Source organism: Triplophysa rosa, linkage group LG7, assembly GCF_024868665.1.
Source record: "Triplophysa rosa linkage group LG7, Trosa_1v2, whole genome shotgun sequence".
NCBI classification, from domain to species: Eukaryota; Metazoa; Chordata; class Actinopteri; order Cypriniformes; family Nemacheilidae; genus Triplophysa; species Triplophysa rosa.
The window spans coordinates 1,072,302-1,084,895 of record NC_079896.1 but is presented as its reverse complement, the minus strand read 5'-3'; the positions used below and the strand labels follow the sequence as shown (position 1 = coordinate 1,084,895).

Genomic DNA, 12,594 nt, shown 5'->3' with positions numbered 1-12,594 from the left:
CGGCGATAGAGTCAACGGGTTAGAATGGGCATCTGAACGCAACTGTGTTTTCTCTCAACAATAAACTTTGTTCATTTAATTATTATTAAAAGTGAAAAGAAGCAAACGCACACCTTCTTGTAGGCTAAGATAGACATTTAATTTTTATAACATCACTTCGTCTCCTGCCTGCTGTTCTGTCCCTCTGACGTCCAAGTCAGCAGGATAGTTAGATCTATCCGTTTTGGAGAATGAACAAGATATCAAGATCACTATCATTTTGGATCAATAACAACATCTATCAGATCTATCAGGGCCTTCTGATTTTCAGTCAACCTTCTGGAAGATTCCCCATCTCCTCTCTGCAATGTTCTGCATGTGGCTTATGGAGTGGGCGGGACTTCGCGTTAATTGGCTGCTCTGAGCTTGTGGGCGGGGTTTTGAATTAATTGTTACTCTGAGCTCGTCAGCTGACATTGGACTGATTCAATAATGTCATAATGTTCAGCTCTTTCACAAGCGACGAACCTGATGTTTTGACAGAAAAGCACACAAAAACATTGCCAAGTGATATAACAGCGACTACTGTAACTTTAACCCTGCTTTCCCAACATCTCTTTAGTTTGGCTCGTGGCCAGTGTCATTCACCTCCGAGTCGCAAAACACACTGCAACACAGAGCCATGCAAGAAGGCCAAATGTTTATATTACTATTAGAAAACTCCAGTTTTAAAAAAAGTGCTGTGGCTTTAATAAAAGGGTCATGTTCTGATTCCTGCCCTAAATATGAATTTTAAGTAATTGTTCATAGAAACTTGGAATCATTTAAATGCTTATTGTGTTGTCATACCACCAATGAGACTCTGTCTTATATGCTTAGCAGGTAAAGTTGTGTAATATATAATCATAATAAATATTATAACTTTCTACAGTATGTGACATTGACACACGAGGTCATGCGAGTTGAATAGATGTTGGCAGATCATTTTAGTAGTAGATTATCAAATGAACAAACCATCAGTCATATCAGACTTTTCATCAAAGGTTATAATGTGGCCAATGTCTGATTGTCATTGCATTAGATACCAAAAATGAAACCCAATGGCATTCATAAAAGAAGCATTTCACAAAACAAGGTTTAGGTTTTAAGTTAGATTACCCAAGTGCAAACGATTATTTGTCACAGGTCATGATGTTTCACAAAGTTAATGTAATAAACCACACCTCTGCTAGGACACGCTTGAGGTGATGAATCGAGTGATACAAATCTCAACACCAGAAGATGTCTCAGAAAGCGAATAAAAAAAACTCTCCATAACTTTTCAGCTGTTCGTGATATTTTCCACCAAAGAACATTTTCTAGGCAATGAAATATTTTAGATCTAGGCGTAACTATAAAATGTAAATGTTAAAATCGACAGGATCCACATTACACATTTGAACTTCTCTATACAAAACACATGAAGTACAGTATGCATATTGCATGAAGGTGAGACGCAAAATGCAGACATCATACACTGCCGTGTGTTCTGATTCATGTCTGATTTGTCTCTGTTTTCATGTACCAGTGGAACTAATAATAACATACTGAAGTCAATGTCTCCCCCTAGCGTCCACTTGGAAGTACAGCAGAGTTTTAAAACTGCCTTTATCACTGTAACACACAGGACAGAATGCCTTGATTTGTTTTAGGGACATTTCTTATGTTACATGATATTTCCACAAAGAAAAACAAGATTTTGAGAAACTCCAATCAATAAAAAACTGCAAGCTGTTTTCCATTAGAGACGGTGCTGGTGTGTCAAGTCATGTTATAATTACACAAGTGCTTTTAAAGAACCTGTCACCTCAAGAAAATTTATTTGAACAATATGTGTTAAAATAATATTTTTAATGCCCTATAAACATCCTGACTGTGGATCTCATACAGTAATTCATGCATGAAAGGGTTAAATGAGCTTCGATTGGGCTGTGTCCTGTAATCAAGGTAATCATTAATTGAATAAATAACACATTATCTGTTGCTCAACAAGCAAGTAATTAATAAGAAAACAGATCTTAATTCAAAAGTGTAAAATCTTTAATCAAATTGTGTTTCATAGCCAGCGCTAAAAAAAGCACAATGATGTAACTAGGATTGTGAACAGCTAAATAAAACTGTTCGTCGTGTGTCCCGAAAGTACATAAACATCAACCTACATCAAGGGGCGGTTTCCTGGACAAGGCTTAAAACTAGTCCTGGACTAAAATAAATGTTAAGAGTCAAAACTGAAAATAGCTTCCAGTGACGTATTTAAATATACATTAAGTGTCTCGTTTTGTCTCAAAATGCACAACAGTAAAGCTTTTTCATCGGCATGACATGAAAAATGATCATTCTAATTGTTTACAGAGTGGTGAGTGAAGTATGTATTATAGATTATTTATCGGTGCACATCATTATTTTTTTATTACCTTGCACTTGTAATCTTTAATTAAAAACGTTAACCTCCTCTTCTTCTGGAAACGACCTCTCTTCACTTCTGGTCACGAGGGCGGGGCTGCAATGACTGACAGATAGCAAACTGGCGTTCAAATCTTTCACCTTTCAACGATCCAATCAGTTGGCGGTGGATGAAATCAAGTCCCGCCCTACATTTTTTTCTCATTTCAGAAATTAGGCTTGTTCGACTTGATGCGGCGCTGCGCAGATCGATCGCGTGCGATCGGGTTTATTATAACACCTTCAGTTCAACTATACTTATTAATGCATGTTTTTAAAACAGCTAAAACTCTGTTCGTACAAATATAATAAACATGTTATTTTGTGTTGTTTAATAAAATAAAAATCAAATGAATACAGTCTCCGTTGGTAATTTAATAATATATGCTTATGTTTACCATGATTTTTAGGCACACAGTGTTAAGCAGCACATAACATTTCGAGTGGAGTCCTTCAAATTCCTTGGCATCCACATCTCTGCAGACCTCTCCTGGTCGGTCAACACCACAGCGCTGGTCAAGAAGGCCCAGCAGCGGCTACACTTCCTGAGGGTGCTCAGGAAGGAGCAACTAAACACTCAGCTGCTGGTGACCTTCTACCGTTCTACCATCGAGAGCCTGCTGATCTACGCTGTGATAGTGTGGCACTCCAGCTGCACGGAGGCAGACAGGAAGAGACTGCAGAGGGTGACAAACACCGCACAAAAAATCATTGGCTGCCCTCTGCCCTCCTTGACAGTCATCTATAACTCCCGTTGTCTCAGTAGGGCCAGAAACATCTTGAAGGACATCACCCACCCCGGCTTCCATCTCTTTAACCTGTTGCCCTCTGGCAGGCGCTTCAGGTCCATACGGGCCAGAACAAACAGACTCAGGGACAGCTTTTTCCCCAAAACTGTCACCATACTAAACTCAAACCTGCACTAAATGTATTTATTGTATTGTATTGTATTTAGTGTATAGTCTTATATATTGTGCTAATTATGTGTGCACGTTTACGATGAAGAGTGAAGAGTTTATGGTTGCTACTTTTTAATTTAAACGTTTGTTTATTGGACAAATCCACTATTCTAATCCACTTCAATCGCACTTTGAAAAGGAAACACGCTGCGAACGTCACTACGGACAGCAGCAGGTGTCCGACTTTTTTTCCAGGTGTCCGACTTTACTGCTCCTTTTTCAACTCCTCCCTCTACTGCGAGCGGCTAATCTCGCCGATCTGTCTGCAAAGCGCCGCACGACCTCGAACATACCTATTGTTTCACTCGTGTGCATCACACGAAAAATCAATAATGAAAAATACATACGCTACTTACGTTTCATGCCGACTTTAAAGTCCCCTTTGAACCTGAAGTTGGGATCGTTTTTACTTCCGTATTCTGACACATTTCGAGTGAAAAGGAATTTCAAAGGAGAAAATTAGTGGGACGTGGCTTGCGTTGCATTTGCGTTGCATTTTGAAATGAAACTGGCAGCAGACTGACACTTGAAGGGGAGGAGTTAACAGATGCTCCGCCCAAGCCGTCTAATTTACATCATTTGAGATGGATAGTCATTTCAGGGCGGAAGTGAATTCATAAAGATTGATAATTGACACATTGATAAGCTATTTACTATCAAAGCTGCAATGTTTAATGAAAAAATAAGAATTGTAATATTTTATTTCACTGGGACTTAAAATGTTCTAATTTAACTGAGGCCTAGTCCTGTTTTAAACTAATCCCTGTCTGGGAAACCGCCCCTAAATCAATTTAAATAATTCTTCATGGTCAGATCATGTAGAAACAGTTTAAGGACATGGCATAGCCATCATCTCTTAACTCATCTGCTAATGAGATTTGACATTAAACCACCAAGACACAAAGTTCAGGTGTGTATTAACCTGCTGCCAGTCAACGATCACATGACCTTCTCCATGTACAGAATCTTTGCTTGCGTCATCCAGACCATCCACTGTGGGCACTCAGATTGAGTATTAACCAGGGTACGTTTAAAGCCCATCTTGTAGTACAGCGCCTCAGCTGCTCTCTGAGTAGAAGAGGTGGACAGTATGATCTTCCAGAAGCCACGTTCTCTGCAGAAGTCTTCCACAGTTTTAGCCAACCGTTTACCGAGACCAGCGCGGCGACAGCTGGACGACACATTCATTCGTAAAAGCTCTCCATACTTCTTTCCGTCGCTGTCATATTTGCTTTCCACAGCCACCATACCCAAGATCTGAGGTCTGCTGTCCATCTCGGCTTCCGCTACCCAGAAGCAGTTGTCTGGATGGCTGAGATAGTGACCCGGGATGTCTTTCATGTCCGTGTGTAGTCTCTCTCGGACATATCCAGAGTAGAACTCATAGCAACAGAAGTAAATCAGGCCAACCCAAGCTCCTCCTGACATGAGGGCCAGAATAACAGACTGTCCGCCCATCACATAAGAACCAATGTAAATGAACAGACTTATAGTGATGTACAGAGGTTGGGTCATGGCAAACATGAATGCAGGATTGATGTGCTCCTCAATTGCATCTCGGTAAATCGTTACAACAGCCTCTTTGTCAGAAGGCTCATATCGCCGGATTACGATGTGCACTAGTGAGAGAGAAAGAAGTGATGTAGAAGTTATACATAAGGATCTTTATATATGTTGTATGTATGTCTGCATACAAAATACAAAGAGAAACCACAGAGCAGATCATTTGATTTTTGTAATGACGCAACAAAGCAAAAAAAGCTGTTCTGCGCTTATGTGCTGGTGGCCTATTTGTTTTTATGTACTTTTGATATTTTCAAAAGGTCATACTTTTAAAATGAAGTCACGATTTAATACGGTTCTTAAGTCTCTGCTAAAATATATATTTTTTTGTGCAACGATGAAATTATGAAAATAAAAAATCTAAAGAAATTATCACTTCAATCTATAATGAAATATTATCAATTTATTTAATCAAACAAATGATTTTTTTTAATCTTACAAGAAGGGGTGAGCAGATCCTTGACGTAAAATGTACACTTTCTCTTAACTAAAAATATGCACATATTTTGATTTGATATAAGAGTCTTTCCGGAAGTAACGTAGCACCAAATAAGGAAAACACGGAGGACGGGAAACCGTGAGTATGATTGAATAAACAGCGGCGAGACGCAGCTATAACAGACTTAAATGTCTCTTTTTGCTGCGATATGACTTTGGAATAGTGTGCAAGCCTTATAGACTGTCTGTTTCTGTCTTGTTTACTAAGTTTTAGTGTAAGGTAATAAATCATCTGCTTTTTGCTAAAAACGCCAGAATGTGATGAAGACCGAATTCTTATTTTTGCGTTAACAGTCCAGAAAATACATGCACTTTTTAAAACAGTTTAGATAGATAGATAGATAGATAGATAGATAGATAGATAGATAGATAGATAGATAGATAGATAGATAGATAGATAGATAGATAGATCATGTTTATTACTCACTGTTTGATAGTATGTCCTTATCGATGTCGAGTCGATGCTCCTCTCGTGTCTGTTAGAACTTGTAGGCTACTTTTAATCACATGACACACGTGCTGCTGAGTCAGCGTCATAAAACATCAGTTCAAAGTTCACAAAAGTTTAGGATCTGTAGGCTACTGCAGGGTCATTCTGCAACGCGCGGGGTTTTTAACATTTAAAGTCAGTTTCTTTCAGCTACATGAAACTATTGCAGACACAGATAGCTGAATGTGACTGAAGAGTCTCCCCACGTGATATGACGTCATCTGGTAACGTCGCTGAAAGCTGCCGTACAGTACCGTTATTAAAAAAACTGTGGTAATGCTGTGCTGTTGTGACCATATCAAACACTGTATTCTTTTAAGTCTTTAAGTAGTGTGAATTGAGGTTAGTTGGGACTTTTTAGATGACTGTGTCATCACCAATATGTGAATATGTTGATCATAAATGACGGTGGTATACATCAAAGTAGGCCTACCATATTGGTCCATACCATCTATAGCGGCATATCGGGAGTTTGTTTTTCTATTTATGCATCAAATGACAATGATATATTAGTGATATGAAAGAGAATCCTCTGTACATTTCTGAGTACCTGGTTAAGCCAACACAATTTGATAATTATATAACAGCAAAAAAGGTTGATGAGATTTTATACCAGTTTGTGCAACTCCCCGCGTTTCTCCCCATACCACCATCTTCTTTAAGCAAACCAGCAATAAACTCGTATTCACTACTCATTCTGCTAGTAGATAAGTTTTATGTCTTTATTATCACTGTTATATCAGTTTCTCATTTTTATCTAAAAAAGGCCCATATTTGCCGGCCAAAAACAGCCGTAAATTAGCCTGCCCACACTCGCTGATCGGAAATCTAATATGGCGGCTTCGTGCGACTAGCCCATTTAACCCAACGGGTTGAGTTCGTCCCTTTTTGACCTAAAATAACCCAGCAATTTTTAGTGTATCTACTATAGTATCAGTGTTGGGTGTAACTAGTTACTAAGTAATTAGTTACTGCAATTTAATTACGTTTCCCTTGAAAACAAGTAAAGTAAGGGACTACTCTTATTTTTTCTGTATTTTTTTCTGTTTTTATTTTTATTTAATTACAGTTACTTCTTATGTAATTGAACTAAATACTGTGTAATATATTCGATAGTGGAAATGACAAAAACATGCAAAGTCTAAGTTTAAAATGTATGCTTTAATGTATCCTTCTCACATTTGTATACTTTGGTAAGTTAATAAGAATAATTTATGTAGCTATTTATTATTTATTTATTTGAATGAATTAAATAAGACGTTTAATGTCTATTCTCACTGGGCCTAATGGTTAGAGAGTGGGACTCGTGACCAGAAGGTTGCCGGTTCGATCCTCAGGGCCGGCGGGTAACGACTGAGGAGCCCTTGAGCAAGGCACCTGACCCCTACTTGCTCCCCGGGCGCTGCAGTGATAGCTGCCCACTGCTCCGGGGGTACGTGTGGTCACCACTTGCTGTGCGTGTGTTCACTACTCTCTGGATGGGTTAAATGCAGAGGTCACATTTCGGGTATGGGTCACCATATCTGACTAATAGGTCACTTTCACTATTCTTGAATCAATTCTAATCAAGGTTGATGTAGGATATAGATAGAAAGTAATAAGTAATTAAATACTTTTTGTAGAGAGTAATTTGTACAGTAATCTAATTACCCTATTGAACATTAGTAACTAGTAGACCTAATTATTAATTACTTTTTCAGAGTAACTTACCCAACACTGTATAGTATGTCCTTGTATTAGATCTGTATCCAGCAGCACCCGAGCTGGCATGAAAACCTGATCCGTCGAACACCATTAAATCCTACTGGAATAAACCCAAAACACACAACATAAAGGAATTCTGTGATGGTTTTAATTGTTAACAGCTGATCGTTCATAATGGTATTTGTAATTGACATAGTATTTATTTTTCATTTTCATTTATTTTGGCGCAAGGGAATTAAGTCTCTGAATGGCTTGAGAGCATTCAGGCTTTAGGACCCGGATGAGGAGTGACTCTCAGACACTGGTTGATGCTCGTTCAATGCTTACAACATAGAACAATAAACGCACGTCTCGATCGGAGACGTTCACGTTTTCTCCTTGTGCTTTAACACTCATCTCAACGCTGCTCTAATCGTATCTCTAGATTTACGTGCGCACCGGTGCGTAGCGCGCATCCGCATCACCGGTGAATTCCTCCGGCAAACGAGACCGAACGCGCGTTCATTCATTCCCCGTCTGTCCGCGTCAGGCCACCGGCGTCAACATGAGCCAGAGGTTTACTGTGACCGCCGGTGACATCCAGGGGGAAGTGAACCAGCTGTTCGAAGGGGATGAGCCGACACCGGGCGCATCCGCGCAGACACCGGGCGCAGACGCTAAAGGTAAAATCTTCAGCGTTATGATGTTTTGACACCTGTGAAAGAGGAAAGTCACTCAACTGATGCGAATGTGTGACTGGAATATTAATATATCACATTAGTGCGCAATCTGATAATAATGCGTGATCAATTCTCCACTTTATTATTTTTATATTAGATGAATTATACTCAATGCATTTAATATTTTATTCAGATTATGCTTTCTTACGTTTTTATGAAATGCATTAATAAATATATGTATTCATATAGCTAATATATTACATAGACCATATGGATTATTCATGTAATTAATATTGATATTACTGTACTCCATTTAAACTGTGGTTCGTGATCAGATTATATCTGATTTGACACGTTTGACCCCAGATTATAGGGAATAGGAGATTTTTTTAGATCATATATATATATAGGCCTATATATTTTTTTTTTTTCACAAATCATGTTTTTTATTATGTTATCAGGTTCGCTTAATATGACTAGATGTTATAATCCCACTATTTCATGTTTTTATTGCGTTAGTTAGCTGTATTTGTTTAGTTATTATGGCTTAAATCAAAACACAAAATGCAGCTTGATTGATATTAATTGGATTGCACAATAAAAAAATCATGATTTTTGAAAAATTTTTAAAACGGAGTTATCTCATTTTATTCTTCATATATATATATATATAGCATATAAGACGTTTTATTCTTGTCTACAGCATAAGGACTAGTGTATATCAATACAGATCATATAGATGGCATTTATTATATTAATGTTGCATTATAATTTAATGTTACATGAAATGAAACATATTATTCTATATATTGACTACCTTGATTATATTCGCATTTAAATGTATATGGAAAAGCCCACGGAAACTGTTGTTTTGTTTATTTAGCCTATACCGTATGAACCATTTGCTTGCATTTGTCTAGTGTAGTGCAATATTTGATCAATATTTTATTATAGTGCAACAGTTTATCAATATCAATATTTTTCTTCACAAATGTGTGAATCATTGACATAATATTGACATTGACCACGTTACTCGACATGTGTAAACGTACTATATATCCTTTAAAAAATGCCAATATGTCTAGTCCAGCATTTGAGATGTCTTCATCAGCTCTTCTGCAACAGCAGATCTGACCTCGATGTAGCAAAGACATTATTTTTGTGTAAGGGTCCTAACAACACCGCAGTTCTTTCAGCGTTAACACTCCAGCGCTCTTGTTGAAATTGTTAGGGTGTCTCGCTCTTTCTGTTAGTTCTAAGTGGACGACGTTGTCTTCACATAATAGCGTTTCTGAGAGTCTATTATATTTGATGAAACCTTTGCATATTTAATAAGGCAGGGTGTATTGTACGGACACGGTTCTGTATGACGTACATGAGGTCTATTAGTCAGTTTTATTCAGCGGCAGTGATTATGCACTTGATGTTTTCTCTTACAATGCTTTAACAATTATGGGCTTGTTTACCTGTTTATAATTGCTTCAAAAAGGAAACGGGACTTGAGCCGTTGCTTTAGTTCTGCTGAACACTTCACATTCGTGGGATTTCACTGAAGAAAACTGTCAGTTTTTCTTCATAGATTGTTGTGGTATCTGTTTTTGGGAACAAACATTTATGGTGTTTATAGTCATAAAATATTAAGCACTTGGGTTTGATATAGGCCTAAAACTGATAAATATCAAAACTGCAAGACATCTGCATTCTTAAATGGGCTCTGCTTTTGGTTCCTTACAGAATTTGGAAGCCTAATCTCATGGCAATTCATAAATATTTTACGAAGTGAAATGATTTTGTATGTGAATCCAAAAGGACAAAAATGATTACAAAAGTAAGACAATGCTCACAATGCTTCCTTTGCAGACAGCAAAACATCAGCTTCTGGAACAGCGTGAGACGTCACTTCTGATCAGTTCATCACCATCACACTTGCATGCATAGTGTCTTTTTGCCAAATCCATTGTCCAGGTCTATCGTGTATTGGGAGCGAATGATTTTCGATGTCCAAAAATGAGGCGAATTCCATCTGTCTTTGAGTTTCAGTCTCTATGAAAGTGGACTTTGGACAGGTTGCGCACCTGTAGTTGCCTAGAGATGCTACAGCCTTGGAGTCTGTGGTTCAAGTCACCATGACGTTTCCATGACAACAGCAGTCTCTATGTGTTCTGATTGGTAAGCACAGAGGGAGTGGTGCGAGTTGATAATAGTAAAATCAAAATGACTGCTCTTACCGTCTCAAATAATGGTGTAATGCCGATTATGTTATTTTTTGAGTGTCCATTTACCTGCTCCTGCAGTGCACGGGTGTACATGTGTGAAACAATGAAGTATAATGTAGTAAAGTATTGATTTTTGCAGCCTGTCCATGTACGTGAATGTCACCAGTATCGTCTGATGTCTCGTGGGTGGAGCTGTTTTTCACGCTACTGCTGTTGTTGCTTATATCGATCTGAAAAGATGGTGAGACCACTCGGGTACAGAGATTAGATGACCTTTTCACCCAATCTTGAAGATTTGTAGACGGTCTGGAAGATCTAGTCGTGCGCTACACGCTGTATGCAGCTAATCGGAGGATTACGAGAATCTGGATACAGTGTCTGATATTTGGCTGTTTCCTCATTGATAATGGTAGCTATAAATACATCTTTTCTGAATTCTTGAAGCAAGTTTGAGTGGCGCTTGACCGTGAGTGGTTGCCATAGCATTGATGTGTGGTTGCTAGGGTGTTTCCAGGTCATCCACAAATAAGAAAATCGTTTATTTAACTTACCCCAGCAAAATCTTTGAAAGTTCATTTTGAAAATCTTTAGTACAGAACGCCATGAGGAATACCCATAAGCCCTTGCGTTTGAATATTTTGTTGCTTGCTGAAAGAATAAGAAGTGATGGAGCGTTTAAGTAGATGTTAATAAGGGGTCAGAGAGGTTTGAGCCCATTTTATAGTATTATTGATCTTGTCTTGTGGTCAATAAGGATTTTCTGTGAAGTCGCATTCAGGTGTTTAGTGGTAAACATTATTAGAGTTTGGGGTGTTTTTCTGTGCAGAATCAAGTTTATTCAATGAATGACATAGAATCAGTCACGAATTTCATTCTGTACTATAATAAACTCAACATACGGCCATGGAAAAAAATGAAGAAACCGTTTCAAATGTTCATTTAGTCATAATTTCTAGGTGTGTTGTGGTCATTTCAGTCCAGTGTGTGTTGAATTTCAACAAAATCAAACCTCAAGAGTGACATAAAGTCATCCAACAGCAACGTGAAAGACTGACAGCATGACAAGACACTTGAAAACTGGGATAAAAGTCCAGGTTATCACATTAAAAGATCATTTATGAACGTTTCCTAAATACATGTAGAAATATGACTGTTGTATTGCTTAAAAGTGAATCTTAGCTTGTTTTCTCTGCAGTATTTGAGGTCTGAAAAAATACAGAGCATCTTTTCTGTTATTTTCACCTGTTTCTCCAGTTTTCGTTTTCTGCAAATAAATGCAAAGAGAAACAATATTTTAATTTAAAATTTGGGAGAAATATTGTCAGTAGTTCACAGAATGACACAAAAACGATCATTTTACATAAACACGTACATAGAAATAGTCAATTCAGAAATTTTGAAATGGTCTCTTATTTTTTTATGCAGCTGTAGTGAAGAAATATTTAATGTAAACAAGAGTTTTTCAATTATGGTAACTAATCATTTTGAGTAAAGACTACAAATGAGGAGTTTGGTTCCAACAACTTTTCAAAAATCATGTTTTTATTATGTTATCATGTTTTTATCATGTTTTATTGTGTTAGTTAGCTGTATTTGTTTAGTTATTATGGCTTAAATCAAAACAAACCAACTGCAGTTTGATTGATAGTAACTGGAATGCACAACAAAAAAAACATGATTTATTGAAAAAATTTAAACACGGCGTTATCTCGTTTTGGAACCAAACTCTTCAAATGTAAACATGTCTACTGCATCCAGTTAAAGATAAATATTAAGAAATCTGTTAATTTTCACTTTTTGCTACGAACAATACGGGGTCTTTAGGAGGATCTATTGACAGAAATGCAATATAATATACAAAACTATTTCTTCAGAGGTGTATAAAGACCTTACGTAATGAACTGTTATGTTTGTAATACCTTAGAATAAGATGTTTAGATCTACACACAGAGCGGCCCTTCATACATTGAATTCGCCGCCATGTTTTGTACAGCAGCCCTAAAGGGACAAACAGCTCTACAACGCGCGTTTTCTCTTCCTCTCCG

General features: G+C 37.6%; 2 protein-coding genes across 5 annotated transcripts in view; one reads left to right on the top strand and one right to left on the bottom strand.

Moving 5' to 3' along the window:
- Nucleotides 1–4,068: 4,068 nt before the first annotated feature.
- On the bottom strand, nt 4,069–6,144 carry nat8l2 (N-acetyltransferase 8-like 2). The gene is made up of 2 exons (XM_057338487.1): nt 5,908–6,144; nt 4,069–5,038 (listed from the first exon to the last, which is right to left on the bottom strand). Coding segments are annotated over exons 1-2 (681 nt in total). The 5' UTR covers nt 5,909–6,144; the 3' UTR covers nt 4,069–4,358.
- A 1,857-nt stretch (nt 6,145–8,001) lies between these two features.
- Nucleotides 8,002–12,594, top strand: part of slc12a5a (solute carrier family 12 member 5a) — a 126,007-nt gene continuing 121,414 nt past the window's right edge. For 3 of the 4 annotated variants that reach the window (XM_057338921.1, XM_057338920.1, XM_057338919.1), the window contains exon 1: nt 8,003–8,336. In XM_057338921.1, the coding sequence (XP_057194904.1) occupies nt 8,219–8,336 (118 nt within the window). In that variant the 5' untranslated portion in view covers nt 8,003–8,218. Of the gene's footprint in view, nt 8,337–12,594 lie in introns of all 4 variants that reach the window. The other variant, XM_057338923.1, reaches the window with a different exon arrangement.